Raw genomic sequence first — 26,770 nt, forward strand, 5'->3', positions numbered from 1 at the left:
CCTGGCGTTATTTACAATTAGCCGTCGCAAACAGAAGACTAATGTAGAAAACAGCATCAAAATCTGCATAGTTTAGGCGTTAAGATTCATAGAAAGACGAGGAAAGCAAAGCCAGCCAAAAAAGAGCCAGCTCCAATCGTCGATTGTGGCGGTTTCGACTTTGCTAGTTTTTTCTTGTAAAAAAGCTCACATACCAACTACGCAATGTAGGCACTTTTATTTGCGTGCTCATCTTCGAGTTATATTATACTATGCTTGAAATAAATGAGGACGAATAACAAAAAAAAATAAAATAAAACTATAAAATGAATCACTGAATAAAAAGGTCTATGTACTAGGTATACTAGGTATGCAACTTTTGCGCAAAAAAATACTAATTGGCTAGAATTTTATTGTTACAAAGTGCGACATATTCTGACAAGGTGTGTCTGATAGTGGTATCGCTATCAGACGAGTTATTACATCACAACTAAAATAAGGGGTTAACGCCCGGATAATAATGATTTTGTCCGGGCACAAACCATCTCTGATCTCAATTCCGAAATATCATACATTCTAGTGATAACAGTTAGTAAACGCGATGGAAGAGTAAATTTCCGTCCCTTTGTTAATTGTCTTAGATCAATAAAAAAACAATATGAACGCTATCTGTTTTTAGCAATAAATAAGTCGAGATGGAATATTTCTCTTATCTAGTTGGTAGCTACCGTAGGGCTAGACTATGGCGAGTAACGGGGGAACCACGGCCCAAGGAGACTTCGTTTTCGGCACAAAACTTACATTGTAGCTTCGTTTTGGCTTTTAATTTTGTCATAATATTCAGTTACGCCACGAATTTTTTTTGCTTCTATCAACTACATTTGTACACCAGTTTGGTACAGACTTTATTTTGTGCCCCAAGCACCAGATGTCACGTAAGTGCCATGTCTCCACACTCAAATGCTACATTAAAACTCAAATTAAAACTCAAATTTACATTAGGATAATAATACGATTCTATGGAATTACTGTGCTTTTACGAGCACAGTTTAAGATTAATTTTAAATGTAGAATTATAAATTAATTGTCAATCATTCAAAGATGGCTCAAAATTTGGTCATGGCAGCTTTACTTCTTCATATTTTTTGGCATCAGGTTTTCTCTAATTTTTATTACTGTACAGTATCCCAAAAATAAGTTAATGTCTCCAAAATCACACCCGAATTTCCAAAATTTAAAGTTTTACTTATATGTTGACCCCAGACTTTGCAGCATTACAGCCCCGAGTGAAACCTCAAAAGGCGAGATTTTATAGAGTGGCATAGAAAATCCATGACAACCAACCAAAGAGTTTCCTGTCCTACTAATAATATAAAGGTGAACTAGATCTATGTCTATGTGTGTAATTTGTGGTTTTGGTCCTTATTTTTTACATTAAAATATTTATTATTATTTAATTTGCCAAGTCTTTCTCTCTTCTCGTCGTCACTCATTCAAGTCAAGAAATATTTGGCTAAGGGAGCTTAAAAATATGCAATTATGCAAATCTGAGATACTGTTTTGCAAAGTTTTCCATTAGACCCATGGTCCATGGACCCACCTGTCTGCACTTACAATAATAATTTGAATTAGACTGAGATTCAAATATTCCTATTCTGTTAAGTGTAATTTATTGTAATCAGCAAAAGCGAAGTTTTCATAATTTACATTGATAAGAGATAAAAACACAATAGGATGTGGATGTCCAATACTATTTGTAGTAAATATAAATATATTTGCAATATTATCCTCAGTTTTAAAGCTATATCATCAAATAGGTTTAGCATACAAGTTTGGGTTAGGTCAAATCCAACAATGACTTTCAATTTTTATTCAGTAATACTTGCTAGAATTAGATAAAAACTATTAAGTTTCAGAATAGTCAATCATAAAATATTATTGAGACCCCCCATAAAGAATGCAATTTTAGTTAGTCCCAAAGAGTTGATGAAGCATGCCATCCAATAAGAAAGTCACTCACCTGTATATCTTGCTAAAGTCATATAAAATGGTAACGCCCCTTTGGACGAGAGCTGGCGATCGGGATGAATTGTTGATCCTGGCTTCCACGAAGCTGGCACCAGGGAAACACTGCCTCACGACACGCCGGGCGCGCCAACCTGCCACAAATGCGACAATACGCCACTATGAGCTATAATGTCAGACACGATAACACGTTGCAACAATTTCATAGCAATTACAAACTATTCTAACCAATTTCTACGGATGCAATGTACGAACCAGCTGGCAAAAACGTGGTGACCACGAATGAACACCTACTGTGTGACACTATGCGCAAGTAAATATAGGATGTACGATATTCGATATTACGTCGGTACCTTCCACTGTCTATGACGGAGCGAAGCACCTCTTGTTATCTTTCAGAAGGAGACACACAACTATAATCACGATTTTACAAATACTAACGAACATAAAATAAATCAAGATTTCATCAAACTTAGCACGTTTCCGTGATAAAATCGACGACAGAAAATAAATGAAACTACACACTTTCTTCTGTTTCGGGAACTGCGTTCACACCGGAAACGAGCACTTTTTTAAACTTGAAGTAGAGAATGATACATGTCTCCAAAAAAGTAGAATTGGTCTGAAAAAATATTTCATTTCTAATTGTTTTGATTCGAATCGTAAACAGAAATTTACAATAATTACCTATCTCACGAAATACCTAAACAAAAAAATCTCTGAAGTACAAAAATGTTGGCAACAGGAAACAGAAAAACTTTTAAAATGATTGACATTTCATTTTTTATTGTCTATGGGTAAATAAAAACGTTTGTATTTTTAGGTCGTTATTTTCTTATTTTTGTATATAAATGTCCCGCATTTTTTATTTAGGGGGTAGCTAAATAGACAAAACAATTCATTATATTTTTTTATATAAATATTGCCATACTACGGCTACAGTGAAACAAGTAGACGGTACAATGAAAACATAATGTCTAAATTTGATTGGACTACGAACCAAGTCACTGTATTTCATTGGTTTACATTTTTACCATATGATTATTATTGGTTTAGTTACAGATTCGATGATCTAAACAGCAACATGAACACGTGACGATAATGAAAACAAGCCTTTGAAATATCTGTCTTTTTGACAGATTGTTGCATGGAATATGAATGAATTTCTGTCGAAGTCGGCGTAAAATTCGATTTTTCGAATTACCTATTTTTTTAACTGGTGTAAATATTAGAAAACGTAGCTTCGTGTTATATTTATAAAAAGTGTTCATCAGAAATGGTAAGAACAAAGTTATTCATTTATAATTTTTAGGTTATGTGTCCTTCAATATGAAAAACATTTTCAATTATTTTTATACTATTACAGCATTCGTGTCGACAGTTATTGTATAGTTCAGCGCGGTGGAAATGTGCAATACCATTTAACATCAAAAGTACCATTTTAACAAAATCAGATCAGGCAAGTACAAAGTCAATATTCAATCTTAGATAACTTCTTGATACTTCAGCTGTGTGCAGGCTTGTATTCTACTAGCCCTTTACATGTCCACCCTAGTTCATTTCTCTATTTACTTAATTTGCTTCCATATGTTATTTAATCATATTGTTAAGTCATTTTATTTAAAAAAATAGGTACTGTAACCAATTCGTAGTTTTAAAGTAAAAAACGTGTTTATTTCAGTTAACATTACATGAATGCCGACACTACTCGGCGCGGAAAGGGTTCTTTTCGTCCATCATCGAAAATATAAAGGAGGACATTGCCAAGAACAAGGAAATGAAGGAGAACATAAAAAAGTTCAGAGAAGAAGCCCAGAAGCTGGAAAACTCAGAGGCTTTACAGGTACATCTTCATTATTTAGCAATATTTATAAATTTTAATGTTGACACTTCTGATACTGCATTATTTGTGGCACTGTGGTTTTTTTGGTGTGCTGGTAAGTGTGTCATGGTTTGTGGAGAGACGGCACATTGGCATACGGTGTCAAAGCTTTAATGTTATGGTTATGACATGTGTGTTACTCTTTCACATAAAATATTTGATATGTACACACTTGTAAAATGAAAGGTCCCAGGTTTGAATCCTATTTGTGCACATGAGTCTATATACCAGTCTGACTCATGTATAGTAATTTTCATTATTCACCCCTTGCTTCCGGTAAAAAAGACATTGTGAGGAAACCTGCACTCTGATTGGTTATCAGCTTGTATGTGAAATAGAGAAGGCAATGATAAACCAATCCATTAATAGTGTAGTTTCATTCCATGTATTGACCATGACCATGAGGAATACAACTATAAAGAAATACGAGATACCCTGAACCTTATCTGAGTGTTTGAGCAGCCCTATCTTAAGATATTGGCTTTCCGTGCAATGCAACAGTAATAGTAAATAATATTATTTTATTAGGTACTATTTCTATTTTCTTTTTTATTTATTTTAGTCTATAGTGTGATATGGGTCATGTAGTTTACAAGTGCCTGCAATAAATGATTTATTATTATATAATTATTATTAAATAAAGAAGAAGTTAAGTTCAGTGAACCCTAGGCTTTGATGCTCTATGGCCGAGGAAGGAATTGGGAATAGACATGAGAGAGAAAAGTCCAGTGCAACAAAATTATTTTTACAATCAAATAATAAGCAAATTACAGTGAGATAGAAAAAAAACTTACCATATACATACTGGTGGGTTTTGAAATATTTTTATTCTGTGAATATCATGTATTTTCAATTTAAATTTAATGCTACATAACAAACTTTATATACCTACATTTTATTGCATTCTTATTATTTTGGAGGTAATATAAAATGTCTCAAAAACATGCTTTGCTACTGCTTTCGGCATCAAGCATACAAAGATTGCTAAATTATATAAATTAACCAAAATCAAACTCATTAAACATTATGTAAAAATTATTTAGATATTTTCCAATTGGTCAAGTTAGAGTACAATTTGTATCTTAGAAAATCATCCAATTTATAGTATCACTTTTAAGCTAGTAGTACAAAGGAAGACTCAGTAGCAGCTTAAGGAAAAGAACATTATGGATATTTGATTTAAATAATTTTATTGTTCTGTGGTGAAATTACTCAATTGATTTATTACATAACACATGCGTCATTCTATCTAATTTTGTACACATCCACAATATGGGTATGTAGGTTGTTGCCGCTTCTTTTGCATCTTTTTTTATGAGTTTTGACAGTTTCAACCTGTCACAGAACAATAAAAAGTTGAAAGTAGTTAATGCCACCATTTATTTGTCTCAATAAAAAATCAGTGATGCATGCCGAATACCCCGAAGTTTGGTGAACTCTGCCTTTGCCAAGATCATACAAGCTCCATACAAATTTTTGTTTGTGACATTAAAAAAATATATTTTAGTAGTTTGCAAATAGCCAATTTGAAAGTCCTCATTCCATTACAGGCTGCCAGAAAAAAGTTTCATGCAGTAGAGTCGGAAGCGTCCAAGAGTTCCGAAGTGCTGAAGGAGACCATAGAAGGCATTAAGGGCAAGATGGAGCATGTGCTGGAGGAAGCCAGCAAGTCGGAGATTGCCAAAAAAGCAGGTCAAATTCTGGATATTATGGATTAGATAATTTTTTTCCTATGTAAAAATCAGCTTTTTTCTGACTGTGAGCTGTGTGAGAAGATGTGTGTATAAGTAATATAGATTAATATTTACTAACTGTCGCCCGCAGCTTCGCCCGCGGTAGTCTATATTTGATCTCACGTCAAAATCGGCCCAGCGGTTTAGCCGTGAAAGCAGACAGAAACTTTCGCATTTATATAACGAATAATGGAAGTATGTACACTATTGTGTTTACTCATAAATGTAATCTATCTTTAATTGACAATTGGGCGGCAGAACCAGTTAATTTTTGACGTTAACAAGTGACGCATATTGTCCTAAATTGAATTTTGAATTTTAAAATTTCAATTTGAACAGGAAAGATATCGGAAGATATCTCGAAGACTGCAAAAGGCGCCGCGGAGAGCATAGCCGACAAGAGTCAGAAACTAGGACAAACGTCAGCTTTTAAAACTATATCTCAGGTACGTATTGTAAAGACAATACACGAGGTAATATTATAACACTGCACAGTTAGGCCACAGGAGTAAGATAGTAGGTGCTCCATAGTATCCATGCTTTAACTCCATGTTATATAACTCTACAAATATATTTAGTTGTTTACTCGTGACCCGTTTGTTTCGTCAGCGTAGAATTAGTTATTTGAGACTTTGCATTATATTAGTATGTATGGGTTAATAATGTATGTATTTATTGTAGGCGACAGCGGTGGTGAAGGACGAGATGGCGCCGCGCGGTCTGGAAGGCCGAGTGTACACCGCGCCCAGCGAACTGCGCAAGCGCGTACAGGTCAGCTGTCTCTCTCTCTCTCTCTCTCTCTCTCTCTGTCTAGATTTTTTAATTTATTGTTAATTCCCTCCATGTCAATCGCAGTGAAAAGAATAGTGATACTACCTATAATAGTATACTGTACTTGTCACTTCGATGATCAAAAAGCACATTCGATTATCAAAATGTCATTATTCATGTCGATTTACGATGTTGGTGTATCTTTACATATAAAACAAAGTCCTCAGCCTCATCTGCCTGTCTTTTTGCTATAAATTGGAACACTACTGCACAGATTTTCATGCAGTTTTAACCAATAGATAGTGCGATTACTGAAGAAGGTTCAAATGTATAATTTATTATGTTATTACCCGAGCGAAGCAGGGACGGGCCGTTAGTAATGTTAACTACATATTTATTGTTAACAGATAGCATCAGAAGATCGAACGTTCGCGCCGGACACAGAGACAGTGGGAGTAGAACTGCATCGTGACTCCAAGTTCTACCAGCAGTGGGAGGACTTCAAGAACAACAACCAGTATGTCAACAAAGTGAGTGCTGCTACTCGTTTTGTTTCTTGCTGTAAAACGCTCAAGTCTGCGTGTTTAGTTTGTATTACAAACTCATGAGGCACGAGTAGAATTCGAACGTGGGACCTTATCGATCACAGACGTCTTAACCACTCGGCCACCACCGCTCCGACAAAGCGATAGGTGACAAACTAATGTAAGTTTTCAAAGTAAATATTACTTCCCCAGGTATTAGATTGGAAGATAAGGTACGAAGAATCCGACAATCCTGTGGTGAAAGCGTCGCGCTTCGTCACCGAGAAGATGGCCAACTTGTTCGGCAACATCTTCGAGAAGACCGAGCTCTCCAAAACGCTCACCGAAATCTGCAAAGTCGACCCCAACTTCTCTTCGCAGAAGTTCCTCGAAGACTGTGCCAACGACATCATACCGAACATTCTAGAAGCGATGGTCCGCGGTGACCTCGATATACTCAAAGATTGGTGCTACGAAGGCGTTTTCAACATTCTTGCCACACCGATCAAACAGTGCAAGCAGTTAGGTTATCATCTAGATTCCAAAATCTTGGACATCGAGCAAATCGAGCTAGTCATGGGCAAAATGATGGACCAAGGACCAGTTTTAGTCATCACATTCCAGTCTCAGCAGATCATGTGTGTCCGGGACTCAAAAAACAGGGTCATCGAAGGTGACCCGGATAAGGTGATGAGGGTTAATTATGTGTGGGTTCTGTGTAGGGATCCCCAGGAATTGAATCCGAAGGCCGCGTGGAGACTGTTGGAACTATCAGCCAATAGCGTAGAACAGTTAATTTAGGTGTAGTTGTATTACTTAGTTGAATTAAATCGTTGACATTTTGTTATGGTTTCAGTAGACTGGATCCCACCCGATATCCTGTGGCAGGCTTTCGGTTGTGGCGCGGTCGTTGTGGAAATATCGACTTATGTCGTCGAATCGCCTAAAATTTTATGACTTACGAATTTATTATCGAGAGAAATAAGGGAGAAAATATCGAAATCGTGAACAGATCACTGTTGAACCACCTCTGTATATATAATAAAAAATATGTTCTGTATAATTATGAGTGTAATTGAAATATGTAACCTATTTTCAATGACATCAGAAACAGATAATTTGTTCATTTTCGTATTTTTGATTCTTTATTTTATCGATTGCTCCTATATTAAGTCTTTGGCGATGAATCGATTGAAGGTCTAAAATTCGACACAGCGATATGCGTCACGCAATATGTACATAAGGACAATCCTAAGCTTTATTAAATAGAAGTGTTTTAACATTTTTGTTCAACAGTTTCATATTTAACGACAGTGTATTCCAGGAATTTGTTACATTTTAGTTTTATTGTTCAGCGAACTAAGGAATGTGAAAAAAGGAGTTATAATATGTACTTGGACTGAAACTCGGTATGTTTTACAGTTCTCTGAGCATTTTACGTTTTGAACAGCCATTTATGTTTATTTTGTAACTATATTAGTTTTTTTTATATTTATTAATTGTTTAATAAATACTTTATTTATTTCAACCGTTTTCGATTTGTTTTGGTAGTTTGAGAATTCCATTGGAGTTATTTTGTATAGTAGCGATCTTCGTACGATGTTAGCTTTGGCGTAAGTCTTATCATTTTTAAATCTTGTTAGGGTTCGATTCCCTGTATTAAATATTTGTGCTTTAGCTGTGTTTGGTAACAGTTTTTATTTACGTTCTTCTCAGCGTTTACGTTTACCATTTTTGTCCATATTTTCGGGCTGTTTTTCCTCGGGAAGGGAAAGTTGGATGTTTTCTCTTCAGAAACAGAATAGAGTGGAGAAGATTCTCTCTTCCTTGGAGAAAGTATAGAATTCTCTTTTTTTTTTGGAGAGAGTAAAGAACATTCTCTGTTCCTTGGTAAAGCACATGCTAAAATATACATAATTATATTTTATCTTCGGGAAGAGAACAAGTGTCAGAGGTTTTAGAAGATTAGTTTCCATCGTAAGATATTCTTCCGATGGTGATATGCGAGAAATGAAACCAGTGAACTCAATAAACAATTTATTAGAGGCACATTGATAGAGACGGGCACGCCATCTTACATTACGCATATGTATTTACAGGACCTACATTAGTGCTTATTATTAACTAAATGGAAAATGTTAAATAAGATGATCCTACCTGTGACTAGGTTACGAACGAAACGCGAAATGTGTATTAACTACGGCGCGGCCCCATTGCTGCGTCGTGCTCCGTTGCGCCGGCGCAGCCGTGCGGTGCCGTTTTACATAGGTTTTTTGACATTTCCTGCGTCGACATATGGAAATTCCAATTTATGCGTTGATCCGTTGACGGACGTCAACGTAACGAAGGACTACGGAGCAATGAGGACGGGCCCTAAATGCTCGTATTACGTCAGGCTTACATAAAAAGGTGCAAGTACTATCGTGCATAGATACGTGTCGAGCTGTATTGAGCTATAATTCATAAGATATAACGCTCGTTTCAGCTTGGCCGTATCTTCATATGTCGTTGGAACTCCTAATTATGGACCTGAAGTAATCCGTGCGGAATAAGCTGTGGCTTATAAAAATAATACTTAGATTTTCTGCCCTTTAAAAAAACAAATTTAACACAAAACGATGTAAAATAATTTGTACTCAATGAAGGCATCAGAAATTATTTTAATAAACCACAATAATAACTTAAATATAAACTTAATTGCAAAACATGATTCCATCTTAATTGAATAATTCAAATACATAGTGCCATAGAAATAATAATTAAATTCTTAGCATATTAAGTTCAATCACAAAGATATTCGCAGTGTTGCAAGTGTAAAAAAACACTAAAAGTGTTGCCATGCACCTATACTAATTACGTTTACTTGAAAACCTACGTTTGGACCAATCAGACCTTATAATTTAGAGAAAGAAAAATAATACTCTCGTCTCCGCATGTTCCCGTGTGATTTCGGGGCTGTGAAGCCCCGAAGCCCGGGCTCAGCGTAAAAAAATAATATTAAAATATTATTTTAGAATATCAACGCTTTATTTTTTCTTTCTTCAAATTATGACTATTTACCTTCATAAGATCCAGTGTCCTTTTAAAAGGACAGTCTTAAAGTACTTCTGGCAAATATTACTAATAGACTAAGATGTTTGGGATATTGAATACTTTAAAAATGAGTCCTTTTAAAAGTAATGGACGTACGCGATTTTTAAAATCATCACAACCGTGCATACAATATCTGCTATCTTAATTTAAATTTCAAAAATACCTAACGTGATAATTATAGTGCATTATCATATATTTATAAATCATTAAAAACAAATTGTACTACTTCTTGTACGCGAAAATATAACTTGAAAATTATTATATAAAATTATTCAACTGTATCTAACGTAATAAGAAGTGATTCAAAATTTAGTCATGAATTACTCAATACAATTTTTATTGACATTATTCCTAGGCAGATAGAATAAGGCGTCTAAAGTTAGGCCTATAAGTTCAATATAATATTTAAAATGTACCAAATGCATAATTGTAATAGAAATATGTTTCGTTAAAATCAGTTCTGTATTTTGTTAAAAATTACCGTTGTGTTTGTAAAATGATTTTCTCTCCTGGTTTTTACCTATATTCATTTGAATATCTTATGCAAAGGAATGTTTGAATAAGAACTCTAAACCTTAAAATGTCTGTGTCTAGGCCCAGTCCTAAAAATACTATTTTATTTTCCAATCAACCGCACATCAACCTACCAAATTCATTGCAAATTCACCCCAATTATTGCGGCATAAAGTTCCATTGGCAGGGTAACTTGTTATGGTGTCGAGTGGACTATATATTCAGTCTCAGTTATCAAAAACTTTACATTGTATTCATCAGAGAATGAGTGTGATATTTGTAAATATGAGTATATATTTGTATGTATAAAATAGTTTGAATTACAGTGCTTATTGCTCTGAGCCTGGATTCCGTTTTGGGGCTCAGACCGAAGTTTCTTTGGAGCCTAAAATTCTTATAAACGTCACGTACCTATCTTGTAAGACGTTTCTTTGGGGCTTACGATTAGTTTTAGGATCTTGTGTTTGATTTTAAGATCTATATCAATTTGTTTTCCTTTACGTGACGCAGGTGTCGAGTAGGACAACCTTGCAAGACTCCTTGTGTTTACTTGCTTCTTCCTCTCAGTGCTTATGATTTAGGCCCTTATTAATTTGAACATAAGATCTATTAGTAGCTTTTTTATTGTGTTTAGGTAATCGAACGTCCACTGCGTGACGGAGTTAGCTATTAAAGTGTGTGCTTGGGGCTTATGTTTTGTGATTTAGTCTCAGTAGCTTGGACATAAGATCTATAATATCTAATCTAGTGCCCACTGCATGACGGAGGTGTCGAGGCCGCCAGTGGACACGAGCCGCGAGTCGTCCGGCAAGAACCGCACGCAGGTCACGTGGGACGAGTGCCCGCCATATTGGTGACACAGCGACTGGCAAAAAAATGTTAAATTGTTAAATTATAGTTAAACAAAGCGTCTTGCGATTAAACTTTGATTTGCATAATATTATATATCACCGCAATATTGGGTGGGTAAATGTTCTCATTTGAACAACAATTTGTCCCTAATTATGTGATGCAGGCAGCTATCATCTATCTATATTTGTAAGGGTGTATTTATACCAAATGAATGAATATTCATTATATACCCACGCTGGCTGTTCACTATCGCCTGCCAGTAATAGCATAATAATATGGCTAAGCATGGTAGACTAATCAGGTTTCGTACGTCTGGTATAAACTCCATAAGGTAAACTCAATAGGTATATATATTTTCCTTTCATCAGCACTTGATCACAATCATAATATGTTTCAGTATTACTTTTTGACCATGTACTTTATTGTGGACTTACATTGTTATATTACTGATAAAAAATTATACATAAATTTATATTTAAAAAATGGTAAGCCCTTCTGGCATAATAGGGACCAACACTGTTTGAATGAGTTTCTTTTGGAATTTCTTCTCAGCAGTGGTCGTTCCGAAATGCTAGTAGTTTGTAGCTTTGGTAAACATCATTTAATTTAGAATATGACGTCATAAAGTGCCTGTGAAGGCCTAATTTCTGAATAAATGATTTGATTTTGATTTTGATTTAAGGAATATGTTTGTTACCTTGGGCTGAGTGACAGGATACGCGTAAAGCTTGACCTTTCCGAAGTCATCACCGGTCGCCGCTAGTCTGTTATCGTGCGATCTGAAAATATATTCTTAATTACTTACCATTATCTAAGTTAGTATTATTATTTCGATGCCTTTATCGAACTCCTAGTGTCGATGGCATTTGACAAGAGAACAGGTCAAAGTCATGTCTTTCCAAATTAGGCTTAATATCTTAATCGAACTTGAAACCTAAGAACATATAATGCATTGCAATATTCATAATTGAGTAATCGGTTTTAGGTACCCTGTAGGATTCGCAGATGTAGGTATGTATTACGGTGCTAAGTATGACATGCTGCATCGTCATTCTGGTGCTATCGCGACGCCATTTTGGTCGAGATGTTGCGGCCATTTTGATTGCCTATGCGTTTCATTTGGTTGTTGCGTCCTTCTTCATAGAGATAAACTTAATGCGATGTGATAATATGCGACGTGATACAATAATACCCGCGTTGTACCCGATTCAGACATATTACTTTATTACATTTGACATTTGGAGAGGTCATATGCATGAAATTAGTAGGTACTTGTACGGAGTACCTACTAATTCCATTGTCAATGTCAAGCTATGGGCTTCTTATGCCTTATTTATAGTACAGTCGGCGAATGAGCGGATTGGCTGAAGCCAAGCAAAGACCGCGGCGTAAGTATCGGGTATTTTTGTCTGTCGTTCCACCTCACCTAGTGCAAGTGTTGATGTCGGTGCCGTCAGCGTTTTCCGGCCACACGCCGATGGTGCTGAAGGTGATGGGGCACGAGCCGGTGCTCCAAGCCACGTCGCGCAGGCTGCTGGCGCTGGGCACCTGGCGGCACGTGGTGGCGTTCCCTGGGATCACATTGGTGACGTTACATTGATTGGCATCAGTGGCAGGGTAAATTTCACAACGCGGCGTGTAGGTAGAGTTTCGTTAATAAATAAATAAATATATTAGGACAAATCACACAGATTGAGCTAGCCCCAAAGTAAGTTCGAGACTTGTGTTATGGGATACTAACTCAACGATACTATATTTTATAACAAATACATATATAGATAAACATCCAAGGCCCGGGCCAATTAGAAAAAGATCATTTTCTATCCTGACCCGACCGGGGTTCGAACCCGGGACCTCTCGGTTTAGAGGCAAGCACTTTACCACACACAAACATTTATAAAATTAACACCAGTACTTTATTTATTTATAAAAAAGGATAAAAATTTTATTACTGTGTTGGATACAATTTAATAAACACTAATCATAGCATAATGTCCTACGGATTATTGTTATGGGGTAATGCAGCTGACATAGGAAAAATTTTTGTTTTACAGAAACGAGCAATTCGTTTTATTTATGGGCTTAAGCCACGGGATTCCTTGCGAGAATTATTCAAATCGATAAATATTATGACTGTTGCATCTCAGTACATCTTCGACGTACTTATTTTTGTTAAATCTAACTTACACCTGTATAAAACATTGAGCGATGTTAACAGTGTAGTCACTCGTAATAGGCATAAACTTTGTATGAACAGATTCCGACTTAAAAAGGTTAGGCGGTCTTTCGTGGGTCAAAGTGTTAAATTGTTCAATAAACTCCCTGTAGAGGCTATTAACTTGCCAATGCCAAAATTTAAATCATATATTAAAAATGCTTTAATGGCTAATGCTTATTACACGATTAGCGACTATTTAAATGATAAAAAACCTTGGACCCTTCCTAAAACTTCCACCTCTCACACTTGATTTTAATTTTTTTTTTATTATTATTTATATATTTTCTTGACATGTTTATTACATATATTTTGACATTTATTGTAAAACATATACGTGATTTGTGATCTCCAAGTGTCTGAAAGTAACATAGGTATCTATTATGTTAGATTATGGAGATCGAATATGTCATGCACATTCAAATGGTCAAACCGGTAGCGGCATCGTGGATCGGGTCGGGAGGTTCCCTCTATTGTGGTTGAGCTTCGCGATGTCACTCTGTCACTCTGTCACAATGTCACTCACGCGTCAACTCGTGAACGGGTGCTGCCGGGGGAACTGGTCAGCTCGATCTTTTATTAAAAGTTTTTTTTTGTTTGGTTAATTATACATATATATATAAGTATATATATATTTTCCTTTCATCAGCACTTGATCACAATCATAATATGTTTCAGTATACCTTTTGACCATGTACTTTATTATGTACTTAATGTTATATTACTGATAAAAAATTATAACAAAAAAATTATACATAAATTTATATATAAAAAATGGTAAGCCCTTCTGGCATAATAGGGACCAACACTGTTTGAATGAGTTTCTTTCGGCATTTCTTCTCAGCAGTGGTCGTTCCGAAATGCTAGTAGTTTGTAGCTTAGTATCATTTAATTTAGATTATGACGTGAAAAAGTGCCTGTGAAGGCCTAATTTCTGAATAAATGATTTGATTTTGATTTTGATTTTGATTTTGATTTAATGAGACTTGCGGCGGAGGTCAAAACGTTCGTGAAATTCACCCAGCATCACTTCTTCATAGTCGTCTTATTCCTCATGGCTGAGGGTCGCGGTCATTACGTGGAATGACAACACACAACTTTCTTGGCCCTATTAATGGAGTGGTTTGCTATTGATTTATCAATTTCACACACAAGGATCCGCTTTCCTATTATTTTTTCTCGGCTTCGCACGGTCTTCATGTCTAGTTTTCTGACTATTGAGAGACATATATACCTACCTGACTAAGTGTTATACTTATCATAATAATGCAGTGTCATAGAAACTGAAACTGATACGTGAAATTTGACTTGCAAGATTCAAATTAAATCAAAAATCACTTACAGAAGAGAAGTTCGTAATCTCCGGAGTTACTCCTGATGTACTGGCTGTCCTCCGACCAATCCAAATGAGTTATGTAGCTCGAATGACCCTGTGGGAAGAAATGTATTTCAATTTGTAATTTCATTGCTCAGCAAATAACTTGATTGATCTCTACCTACGTTAACTATCCTACAACACCAATATCGTATCTTATCTAAAATTATAAAAGCGAAAGTACCTAAGTTTTTTTGTTTGTTACCTCTTCAAGATTTCCCTGCTTATCCAATCTTCTTGAAAGTTTGCATACGTGTGGTTTGAAGTATGTAGAAGGACATAGAGTATATTTTTTTCCCGGAAAAATAAAAGTTCCCGTGGGAAACTCGAAACCGCGAGCAAAAGCTAGTAAATAATAAATGAAATCTACTTAGGTAGATCTGCTAAGGCATCGATAATCATATAAGTAGCAAAAGTACCAATAAAGGTTACCACATTCTACTTATAATGTTTACTAATTTAAGCTTAGTTAGCGTAGATTATTAAAACGCTTTGGAAAATAATATTTCATGCATACTATTACATTTTTTTTTTCTTTTTTGCTAATCTATGTTCTACTAGCACTTAACTTCTACTAGAACAGGTAATTTACTGTACTACCTATACTAAAAACAAAAGAGAATATTCAAAGCCACATATTACATAATACTTCCAGTACTATTGCTATGTCTACTGTCGGCCACACACTATCGACGAACTCTGATAGATGCCGACGCGAATGAATATTGCGTAATGTATGAGAGCTTTTATTTACTACAAGGAGAAACCAGCAATGTATACCCAAACCGCAAAATTTGGCTAAAGAACTGTTTGTCGATTGTGTGGAGCCGTCATTAATAATAAAATTTACCCTTCTACGTTTTTTCTCCGTGCACTTTGAAATGCGTGAAAATGGTCACAATAATTATGAAAAATCTCACGATATGTAAACGTCGATGATTATAAATAGTGAATTTGATATAAGAAAAGTGTACAAATGTTTTCTCGTCTCGATGTAAGATTCTAAGTAGAAGTAATATTGTATGTCAGTACCAAGTGCCAAGCAATAACAATAAATAAAACCAAAAACCAAACTTGTGACGGATGTGTGTAGGTAGGTAGGTACCTAAGACTATGTAAGCACGGCTCTATGAATTGAACCGCAACAGAAAATGGAAAACAGAACGTAGGATCTCCGGCAGCACATTTATAATTTGAAACTTCTTAAAGGTCACTCCTTATGTATTATTTTGTAACGCTTCATGTGTAGTTTTATGTAGTACGTACGTAGTATTACGAGTATCCATTGCTAACAATTAACATTGTTAGCAATAACAAAAAATAACATGATGATGATGACGAGTATCCATCCATCCCTTTCTAGGATAAGTCCGCCTTTCTACGTGTCTCTTTCTTTAGGTGTTTTACTGCTTTTTCTGTAAGTACCTATGAGTTTTCTTCGTGCAATAAAGAGTTTACTAACAAACAAACGAGTATCTGGTAGCAAACGTTACTCACGAGACACTTCCCAACGCGCGTGTACCTCGCGCCGCTGTCCTCGACCCGGTACACGTAGATGAAGTTGTCTCGCGACCCCAGCGCTACCATGGAGTTGTCTGGGGAGTACTGAATCGTTTGGATTGGCTCCGAGCTGCAGATAGAAATAAAGGTTATGTTCATTACTAGCTTTTACAAGCTGCTCACCTCGCGTGATTTCCCACGGAAGCTGTAATTGTCTCTCTCTATGTCCTTCTCCGTACTTCGAACTACATGTACGCAAAATTTCATGAAGATTCAAGAAAATTGGTTAAGTAGATAAAGCGTGAAGAGGTAACAAATAAACTTTAGTACTTATTTATAATATTAGTTAGTAAGTATATAATATTGGGATTAGGTAAATAAATGGGAAAAATTAAGTCAAAAATTCCCCCCACTTAACAACATTTCGTAAGAAAACATTAGCCCGTCCACTCGTCCACCACTTGACACGAGTGCCTAAACACCTGTATCGGACTGACTTGAACAGCTTCTGAAGACCTTTGCAACTCATATGGAAACAAAGGCTTTTTGAATGAGTTTGCAATTGGTGTTATAGAAGACGAACCCATCCTGATGCTGGGTCAACAACTGCCGGCTCTGGGGGTCGAACACCAGCCACTTCCCGCTGAGGCAGCCCACCGCCAGCACGCCGCCATCAGCCGACCACGAGACACACTGCGCTCGCTCCTGCACGAAGGAAGAGAAAAAATTGTTGAGGAAGAAAGAGGAAGTTGGACGATCAGTAATAAAAATATCGGTTAAATAATAAAAATATTGGTTACAATATTTTACATCTTTTTTGAGATCCTACTCTCTGTCTCTCATTTGCGCATTTTTCTGGTTGCTTCCTGAGCTTCATATTTTGTAGACCTAGGTACATATAACCGAATACATGACCGGGCATTTGTTCCCAACGTATCTTTTATTACATTTGTTTTGCTGACTGAACAAAAGATTTTACAATACAAATTTATCAAACAACTATTTATTATTGTCGGTTTATTCAAGACATGGTCGTACCAGCATAGGCAGCAATCCTCAAGATCTGCTCTGAAGACTGAAGATCTGCAGATCCTTAATGTTTTTTCTTTTTCTTTACTTAAGTAAGTATGTATAGCAGCGACTGTAACTATATTTGCACACCATTCTACCGTAAGGCATGTTAAGTCTTAAGTATTTTAAGATTTTAGGTATTAATTTACACGTGTTTTCAAATACAATATCTTTGTCTTTAATGAAATTTGCAGATCTAGAAGATCTGCTCTGAAGAATGTAATACTCACATCGATGTCCTTGCTCCAGACGGTGGAGTGGCTGAGCCCGTCCCAGAGCTGCAGCAGGCGGTCCCAGCCGGCCGTCGCGAACTGCGCCAGCGTCGGGTGCGCCGCCAGCCCCCACAGCTCGTCCACGTGCCCTGCGACCAACAAACAAACAAACACACTCAGTCTAGCCATAGGTATGTTGGACTAATTGGTTTTCCACTCACATCTTTGATCGTAAAGGTCCTTGGTTCGAATCCTACTCGTGCCGCAGTATTTTACATACCAATCTTGTAAATAAATCGTAATCATAGTACGAGTAACTAAGGGCACTGTCTCCTATTGGCTGGCATCCATGTACTGTATTTATCAACCAATCTTGATCATTCTATTTGGTACTGCAATGGAAAAAATATAGTTCGTTTAAAATCCGTTTTCTACACTATCTTGAGAGACAGTACCACCGCTTTCTTCAGGTGAACACTCAGGCGCCACTCACCGAGCACAGCGGGCGAGAATCCCAGTTCCAGGTCGCCGTGCAGGATGCAGTTCTTGGTGGTTCCGACGAACAGCTGGCTGCCTCGGCCCTCGGCGATCACGCGCACCCCGCCGTAGTGGCCTTCTATCACACTCTCTACTCCGGTTGGATTCGCCTTTAATCAAACATTCATAAGTTTTAACTAGGTAACCGAAAGTGAAGATTTTTGAAGTTTATATATTATTTGAAGACACATTTACTATGTTTTCCATCCTGCACTATAGAAGACAATAAGAGCAATTGCTGGGGCTACTTACTAAAATTGTTTATTGCCAAATTGCGATTACATAAATAAAATTCGTTAGATATTTCGACTCGAAAAGATATGTGATATGAAAACTTACACTTGGGTATTTAGCTTTTATATCTTCTTTGCAAAGATAAGACAAATTGAATCTGGCATAGATTACATTGGATTGTTCGTAAGAAGAAATAATTTATTAATTTCGCCGATAGCAGTAAGATCAGTAGCACACCTTTCAACTGGTCTATCAACTGATCTCATGACTAATCTTACCTCGGCATCCAAAAGCACAATCCTGCCATCTTTCCCGCCGGCGGAGACCAGAGAGCCATCTTTCCGGCAGCACAGCGAGAACACAGGACCCTCGTGCACGGAGCGCACCAGTTTGGCCACGGTGTTGGTGCCGCGCGCCCACTCGATGATGTTACCGCTCGAGTCGCCAGAGAGGACGTCGCCTGAAACAATAATCATCAATATGCTTTTAAAATTGTTTTTTATGGTATACGATATTTTATGGCAAACGAGCAAAGTGATTTACCTGATGGTAAGTGATCATAGGTGAAGGGAAACAACCGCAGATAATGCTTTAGAAGAGCTTTACTGCGTGAAGTTGATTCTACAGTTTAGTCGTACGTAATATTATAAAGAGCTAAAACACCATTGAAAACATAGATAAAAGACTAATGAAAATCAAATGATATTTACCTGTGACCTAGTGATCGTTACATCAATTCTGCACATTACATTATTTCTGTACTTGTGATTTTCACGTTTAAAAGCGGGTTTGAACTGTGTACGTAGGTGAGTATTCTTTAAGAACACTTACCGTTATGATTAAACCCAAGACACGTGACGTATTTGGGCTTATCCCTGCCATCGAAGACGCCCATCCTCTTGTACAGCATATTGGTGTGATCCAGCGTCCAGAACGCGATGTGGTTCTTCCCACAGGTCACGATCTGGTTGCGGTCGAGCGGGTGGAACTCTGCTGCTACCACTGTGTCCACTGAACACTGGAATAAAATGGCAGTGGTGAGACAAATTAGCAATTGTCTGTTTTAATTTAGAAAGTAACTTATTTAAATAGTATGAACTACCTACATTTAAGTGGCAATATTACTGAAAGTTGAAAAGTTATTATGGTTCATTAAATACAGGAATATTTATAAACAAGAACTGTTATATGCTACAGCCGACAAAACAAGATCATCCATGTAAAGTTGCAATGTTAAAGTTGACAATATTACCTTGGTCTCCGCAAGGCAGTGGCCCTTGTCAGGCCTCTGCCACTCCCACACGGAGATAGTATGGTCGGGTCCCTCATCAACACAAGCGAGCAGGGAACCCCCATCAGCCCTAGAGAAGGTGACACAGGCGACGGCGCGCTCCATTTGACCAACCCCGATGACTGCGAGAGTCGCGAGGGACACAGAGTTCCATACGCGGACGTGGGGCTACAACAATGATTTTGAAATTGGAAATATTTCAATGATATGATCTTAATCTAAAATAATGAGGTGAAAAAATTCAAGGCTCGAGCGATACTGAACAGACTGAATCATATGTGACATGTATTTACATTACATATATAGTTAAAATATGCTCTAGACTACCTTTTTAGAACAAACAAAAAATAAAGGTGAAGATTTTATACAGAGAATGTGAAAGAAGCCAGAGTTTAATCCACCCATACACATAAATGGTTGAATTTAAAATAAAGTATGAAAAGAAACATTTGAAAGGATGATATGGACATCTGAACTGGCCAGGTTGCTGTTACCTGGCAACCCGAACTGGCATGGTCTCGATAGCACTGTCACGATAGACAGGGGGGTGGGTTTAATTCCCGCTTGATTCCAGAATGATTTCATCTCATTTTCAAAAGTAAGACAATAAGCACGTATGACATGTATAACAAATCCATTTACTGTCTTAAATAGTCTGATATCTAAATAAGAGACAAAAGTAAAGCAATCTTACCCGGGCATCCAGTCGGTCATGACCCGCGCACTGTCCCGTAGCTATCACCAACTTGTTCGGGTGTACCGCCAGACACTTGACATCGTCCGTGTGTCCCGTGTAGTGTCTCTGACACCTCTCGTCCACGTTGAAGAGGACAACCACTGCAGCGACGAAATAGACGATTTCGCCCGTGGGCAGGAGGTAGAGGTTGCTGCGGCAGTCTTTGCCCCTGTAATCAACAGTGATAGTGAGCATGATAGTGTAGCTTATTATGTTACCGAGTTTGTTTCGAATAAGGCAACACGTATAAATTTCATGGTATTGAAACGCAACGCGAGCGTTGCCTCTCTGACTTCACATAGTCTGGTCGCATCTAGATCTACTAGACTATGTGAAGTCAGTTTTGCATCAATTTGTTTCTGTCACTGTCATTTGTAGTTAATAGTAGTGTAGTAGTGATAAATAAATAAATAAATATACAAGGACAAATCACACAGATTGAGCTAGCCCCAAAGTAAGTTCGAGACTTGTGTTATGGGATACTAACTCAACGATACTATATTTTATAACAAATACATATATAGATAAACATCTAAGACCCGGACCAATCAGAAAAAGATCATTTTCCATCATGACCCGACCGGGGATCGAACCCGGGACCTCTCGGTTCAGAGGCAAGCACTTTACCACTGCGCCACCGAGGTCGTCAATTGATAAAATCTTGTTTAAATTGACTGTCCCATAGTCTGCGCAATCGGTTGCGAGCATAATAATGAATGCCTAGACGATTTAATTTTTATATTTTTAAGCACATTGCCATATTAGTTAGGGCATTAGTCAAGTAGCGCGGTCATTGTTGACCCACCGGAACGATCGGTCTATTTTTTTAAGATCGTTCAGATAACGACCTGGTTCATAACATATACAGAGTGGCTTGCCATCATGCTGTTACAAAGGAATTCTAAAAAAAAACTAAAACATACGCCCAGTCTTTTGGAAATTACTGTTATGATCGCCAATTGTTTGCATCAAAATTTCATTGCGTACATATTTAAAGAATTGTCAACAGATGGAAAGGTTACCTACAGCATACAACAGTTTGGAAGTTTAACAGCTATATCCTAGGGCTTCATAGGAATTGAGATGTAAATTAGTCTATATTAACTACCCTACATCGTGTCCAACTAGGTTATTAAACTATTAGATTAAACCTCATTGGTGCAATGTTCAATGATCGTTAAGGGATGTAACGTCATGCCAAAGCTGAAGACGTTTGAATAACTAAAAAAGGTAGTAATTTAGGACTATATACCTACCTATATACGAGTACCTAGCTTTGAATATACATGAATGTTGGTCATTAAGGTGCTTCTACAATTGAGCCGTAATCACGGTCATCAGGACGGTCAGTGAAGCGCAAATGTGCAGCCTTGGAACGGCCATTGTTGGTATTTTTTGTAATCTATTCGTATCCGCATGTCCGCCTGTCTGGTACAGATCATTTTGTTTGGTTTGGTATGTGATTAGAGTATCTCTGTTTCTTAGACAAATAGGGTTTTTTTTGTGGATCATATGATTTGTATTTTAACATTATTTATCGTTCGCATTCGGGACTCAAAATCAATATAAAAATGGTGCCAAATGTTACTTTGCGTGCTTTACCGAACGTAGCTACCTAATCTTGGTATAGAAAACAATTCGATAAGGAAGTATAGCATTAGGGGTTTTCTACCTAAAAATATTTATGAGATAGGCGGGTCAGTGTAGCGTGGAAGATAACAAACCTTGAAGCAAAGAAACATGTACAAATTCAGTAAAACAAAGAGTTATTCTTTGTAATAAAATAACTAATTTGATTTAATAAAAAAATATTTTTTATCACTTTTCATTATTTCATATTCTTGTTGGATGTATGTTATTTACACATAACGTTTTTTAAAATTAATGTTATGTTCGTAATGGGAATTAAGTTATCTATGAATTACCTCATGAAGTGAGGTAAGGCCGCAAGGGACATTCGTGTTTAACCACCGTATTATAAGTACTTATTTTTATATTTATAGGTATATAGATACATACCAACTTTTGCTCACGGCTTTACTTACCACAATCTCTAAAGCCGAATTACATTTAAGTATGTAAGTACTATACTTAGGTAATTTGAATTCAGTGATTAAAATGATCATTATATGATAGAAATAAATGTACTAGAAAAGCCCACGGGACTTCGTACAGTGAAGACGAAAAAGTAGGAAAGCTGACCCTGGACTCCGACTCTTAATGGCTGAGGAAGAAATCCGGGAAAATGCTCAGACGAGAGAGAGAGAAAGATGATAGAAATAAAATATCTTAGTTCTGAGACAGTGTAGGAGTCAATTGTTAATTTTCGGTTCAGTCAATTGGTAAATTGCTTGACGAATTTGGAGTAATAAAAAAACTAACCATGTTTTCTAAATTACATTCAGTTAAAAGTACAAAGACGTGCCGTCTAGCTATAGAGGGTCCCTGGTATCAAACGCAAAACCTCCTAAAAACTACTTGGGTACCTACTTCAAAACAAGCAACTTTTATTCTATGACTTTTCGTGATTCGTATAGTTTTTTTTTCATTTATAAAAAAATAATCTAATTTGCGCTACTGAACCCTATGTAATACCAAGCAACACGAGACAGTACAGTAGCGTTATGTAGCGGAATCGAGCAAAGAGTTAACGTTTTATATAAACGAAAAGGATTTTTGATGGACTTTCAGTGCGTTTGGACAATTGATAGTGTTATAATAATTTTTGTAATTAAGTTTACATATATACAGATTTACGTAGGTATACGGAAATTAGGAAATTAATAAAAACTCACCGATTATCGTCAAAAAGTTAACAATGCAAAGCATGACTTGCGCAGACATAAAAGCGTTGAACGATTTGTCAATCGTTCAACGCTTTTATGTAGATAACTTTAATTAAGTTTGTACCTTTTATTAAAGGTATATTTGTCACATGACATGCCAGAAAATTGACAAACTTGTATGGGAAAAATAGGGCTTATTTTGGATTAGGGATTATTATTGAATTAATGCAAACTAGCTATATATTACAATGACATCACCAATTCCCAGTGCTCGCAATGTTTCAATCCCTCCCACTATCTCCCACTATCCTGTCGTCACGGATGAGGAGTAGGTATAATTATACCTAATCATAAGAACAAGACTAAAATAAGTAAGTATATGGATAAAACCACGGGACAAAACACAGAGACTGAGTACCTATTTATAGGTAATAAATACGGGATAATTGTTTGTTACATATAAATTACATAAATTTAACCCACAACTGAAAAGTTTATAGAGTAGGTACATTTTATTAACAGAAACATAGGTACATTTTTATGCGGTTATCATCAATAGATAACGTGATTCCCGAGGCCGTGTATTTATAATTTTTTTCTCGAGTGAAACCGGGACGGGCCGCTAGTTTATACTAAAATTACTTATAATAATACCTATTTCAGTCGAAAAGGCTGAATTTTTGAAGCAAAAGTGCCCATAACATTTTCAGCGAAAGTTCAATTGATTTAAAAGTTTGTAAGTCTTGTTACTGTCAAAAAAAATGTCGGATTTGACGTATATAATATAAGGACAGATATTCAAAGGACAAGATAGGATCCATGTAAAGGCCCTTTATTTGTGTCTAGAATTGTTTTTTATGGAAACTCGTGGAAATGACATACCTACGTCCAAACTAAGCTATTACTGTATTGATCGCTATGTCCCGACAGAATTATTAAAAATCACGGTTAATATTTGAAAAGTTATCGATTCAAGTATTCGTTCCAAGGTCATGGTCGACACAATATTATATTATGTATGACACGCTAGTTAACAACACGCAGGGAAAAATTGTATTGATACGATCGGAAATGGCTTACAATGAATTTAGAAAATTGCTGCGTACATTATTAAGATTATTATCATGTTTTATAATAAGCTCACAAAAGGAAGCTAAAGTAACGAATCTAACGACTGCCATACTATGAAAAAAGCTAAACCTATAGTGGTCTATGTTGATATATCTAATGAGTTCATATAATCATAAGTTCACTAGCCGCTGAAGTCTACCCTATTTGGAAATGCTGTTGTTGGCTATCTGCTTTTAAGGCTTTATATTCTGCAGAATATGGACCAGTCTTAATACAGGTCGGGAACTGAAAAAATATCTCTTTCATATCAGTGCTTTCCCGGTTTCTTCCTCAGCCATTGATCGAGAGTCCAAGGTCCGTTAATGAAAAATTTAATTAGATAAATAATTACTGACCTGTACCCATACACCCACTCCAACTTGAGTTTGCTTTGCGGAGGGGGCGCCACTTTGGCGGGGTCCAACGCGTCCTGGTCGCTGGGCCCGTACAGGACCACCGGCCGACCTCGTAGGTACATCCGCATGGAACCATCCTCTTCATTATACTGACAGGTGTGGGTGCTAATAGGAAAATAATAGTCAATTTTGGAGAACATTATGTAATGTCTACCAGAAAAGCCCTGAAACCATTGACCTTTTTAAAAAAAATGCAGCTACATATACAGACGGGTCCAAAAGTGTCGAATGTCAGATGGTATGGTAAATAATAATTTGTCCCCTTGGTTAATCCTGAATTAAACATTCGAAGTTTCTTTTGTCTCCGGAAAATATTCAAATACAAATAACTGAAACTAAATTGATATTATATCTGTTAGCCGTAGTTCAAAACAGTTAATGATTAAGTAAAAATTATTGCTAAAAAAAAAGAATCTAGAAATATGTTAAGACTCGGTTATTTGGAAACCTAAAATTACGAAATACTTAGTTTACGAAGAATTAGTACACAAATAAATTGTTGATGTTAGTAGTGATAAATGAATAGCCCCGCAAACATAGACGCATCAAAGCTCACCCTGGTTAGTTACAAAAAATAAACAAAATATTGTTAATATGTAGATGTAATCAACCAACAAACTCATGCAAAAACCACGTAGAATTGCAAAACACCGGCATTGCAACCGTTAAACCAGGCGACTTACATTTGGGTGAACGACATTGCGCTGGTTATGACACTATTCGTTATAGTATCAATTAAAATACTTAAATGAATTATTCCACAAGTTTCTAGAATAGACCACCCGCGCTGGCTAGCCGATAGAAAGTAATCTAAAAACAAATGTTTATCCTATTATATCACCATAACTCAAATAATTGTCATTAACTGATAGCTATCCAACGATAAACTAATTACTAAAATTGTGTTACTTTTCCATATGGTTGTACCTGTCCTCCATAGCGCCAACCACGAATGCAAAACGAGTTCTTTTTTTTTAAATTCCCTAAAACGGCAAAAAAATCACGGCGAACTCGTTTATAAACCGAAACGTACAACCGGTGTTCAAGAAAAACATTGGCCAACTGCGCGTATAAGGAACGGATTGAGAGAGGATGAAAAAGTTTTTAAACAATTAGGGCCGTAGCGTACGGTATCCATTACGAGTTCTGAGAACGATTGAGTTAACTGAACATAAGAAAAACACGTAATGGAACTCGTTGTGTAATGTGTCATCGCTTTAAATTGGCTTGGTATGGAGTTTAGTAACGGCACTGCTGCTAAAATGACGATCTATTGTGTTACCGCAATGAGTCACTCTGTTATCTCATATAGACATAAATGTATCCACCTAATTCTAGACAAGGAAAATTGCATTTTCAAGTGCAGTTGTAGTGTTAAAGTAGGTCAATGTCAATAAACGTAAAGTTGTAAGAGTATCACGGTTCTTTTGCCATTTTGATAAGAACCCTACTGCGCTTATTTATTTACAGCCAAAGAAGGTAGAATCATTCACTTTCAAGAAACATGATCACATTTAGACTAAACATACGATTTAAGTTATTACATTTATACCAAAGTCTTCCACACCTTGTGGTTGTCAAACAAGTCATAAAGAGTGACGGTAGATATCATTATATTTCAACATTTTGAGGTGTATATAAACTAACAAAATGTAAAGTAAACTTAGAATTCTTTAATTCAAAACAATACAAGTCGCTTAACGTCGAGCATTATCTAAATCTCCAGTGCCTTAAACAGCTTACGATGGCCAACACACATAGACACAGCATCTAATTGAAACTGAAGGTCGAGAGATCAGATCTTTACGCCATTTTACGCCAATCTTTTGTTTAAGATCAATTGGGTACAGAGACGTAAAACTCACAGTTTGTCTTCAAGACGAATCGGTCCAATGTAAAGAACAATAGAAATATT

General features: G+C 36.5%; 3 protein-coding genes across 12 annotated transcripts in view; 1 reads left to right on the forward strand and 2 right to left on the reverse strand.

Moving 5' to 3' along the window:
- eIF5 (eukaryotic translation initiation factor 5) overlaps positions 1 to 2,710 on the reverse strand; it is a 42,727-nt gene extending 40,017 nt beyond the window's left edge. For 2 of the 6 annotated variants that reach the window (XM_053752645.1, XM_053752641.1), the window contains exons 1-2: positions 2,358 to 2,663; positions 2,000 to 2,138 (exon numbers count right to left, since the gene is read on the reverse strand). The gene's annotated coding sequence lies outside the window, so the exon portion shown is untranslated. Of the gene's footprint in view, positions 1 to 1,999; positions 2,139 to 2,232; positions 2,665 to 2,691 lie in introns of those variants that run through there. The other 4 variants (XM_053752644.2, XM_053752647.1, XM_053752642.1 and 1 more) reach the window with 4 other exon arrangements.
- Positions 2,711 to 3,122: 412 nt separating this feature from the next.
- Positions 3,123 to 8,447, forward strand: LOC128674212 (uncharacterized protein). Its single transcript, XM_053752648.1, has 8 exons — positions 3,123 to 3,283; positions 3,371 to 3,463; positions 3,686 to 3,847; positions 5,437 to 5,578; positions 5,959 to 6,065; positions 6,301 to 6,390; positions 6,798 to 6,920; positions 7,128 to 8,447. The coding sequence occupies exons 1-8, from the start codon at positions 3,281 to 3,283 to the stop codon at positions 7,713 to 7,715; spliced, it is 1,308 nt and encodes a 435-aa protein (XP_053608623.1). The 5' UTR covers positions 3,123 to 3,280; the 3' UTR covers positions 7,716 to 8,447.
- A 491-nt stretch (positions 8,448 to 8,938) lies between these two features.
- Positions 8,939 to 26,770, reverse strand: part of LOC128674210 (echinoderm microtubule-associated protein-like 2) — a 67,074-nt gene continuing 49,242 nt past the window's right edge. For all 5 annotated transcript variants that reach the window (XM_053752637.2, XM_053752639.2, XM_053752638.1 and 2 more), the window contains 13 exons: positions 24,796 to 24,960; positions 20,502 to 20,712; positions 19,769 to 19,975; positions 19,348 to 19,534; positions 18,795 to 18,976; positions 18,239 to 18,392; positions 17,764 to 17,894; positions 17,046 to 17,167; positions 16,460 to 16,592; positions 14,930 to 15,017; positions 12,799 to 12,943; positions 12,070 to 12,151; positions 8,939 to 11,385 (listed from right to left, as the gene is read on the reverse strand). In XM_053752637.2, the coding sequence (XP_053608612.1) occupies positions 11,260 to 11,385; positions 12,070 to 12,151; positions 12,799 to 12,943; positions 14,930 to 15,017; positions 16,460 to 16,592; positions 17,046 to 17,167; positions 17,764 to 17,894; positions 18,239 to 18,392; positions 18,795 to 18,976; positions 19,348 to 19,534; positions 19,769 to 19,975; positions 20,502 to 20,712; positions 24,796 to 24,960 (1,933 nt within the window). In that variant the 3' untranslated portion in view covers positions 8,939 to 11,259. The remainder of the gene's footprint in view (positions 11,386 to 12,069; positions 12,152 to 12,798; positions 12,944 to 14,929; positions 15,018 to 16,459; positions 16,593 to 17,045; positions 17,168 to 17,763; positions 17,895 to 18,238; positions 18,393 to 18,794; positions 18,977 to 19,347; positions 19,535 to 19,768; positions 19,976 to 20,501; positions 20,713 to 24,795; positions 24,961 to 26,770) is intronic.

The sequence above is a fragment of the Plodia interpunctella genome, chromosome 12 (assembly GCF_027563975.2).
Source record: "Plodia interpunctella isolate USDA-ARS_2022_Savannah chromosome 12, ilPloInte3.2, whole genome shotgun sequence".
Classification (NCBI taxonomy): domain Eukaryota; kingdom Metazoa; phylum Arthropoda; class Insecta; order Lepidoptera; family Pyralidae; genus Plodia; species Plodia interpunctella.

Bases quoted from the DNA above. Each gene is read 5' to 3' on its own strand.
- LOC128674212 (XM_053752648.1), top strand. The intron at 6,391-6,797 runs GTCAGCTGTCTC...TATTGTTAACAG, and splicing joins AACTGCGCAAGCGCGTACAG to ATAGCATCAGAAGATCGAAC. The intron at 6,921-7,127 runs GTGAGTGCTGCT...TTACTTCCCCAG, and splicing joins ACAACCAGTATGTCAACAAA to GTATTAGATTGGAAGATAAG.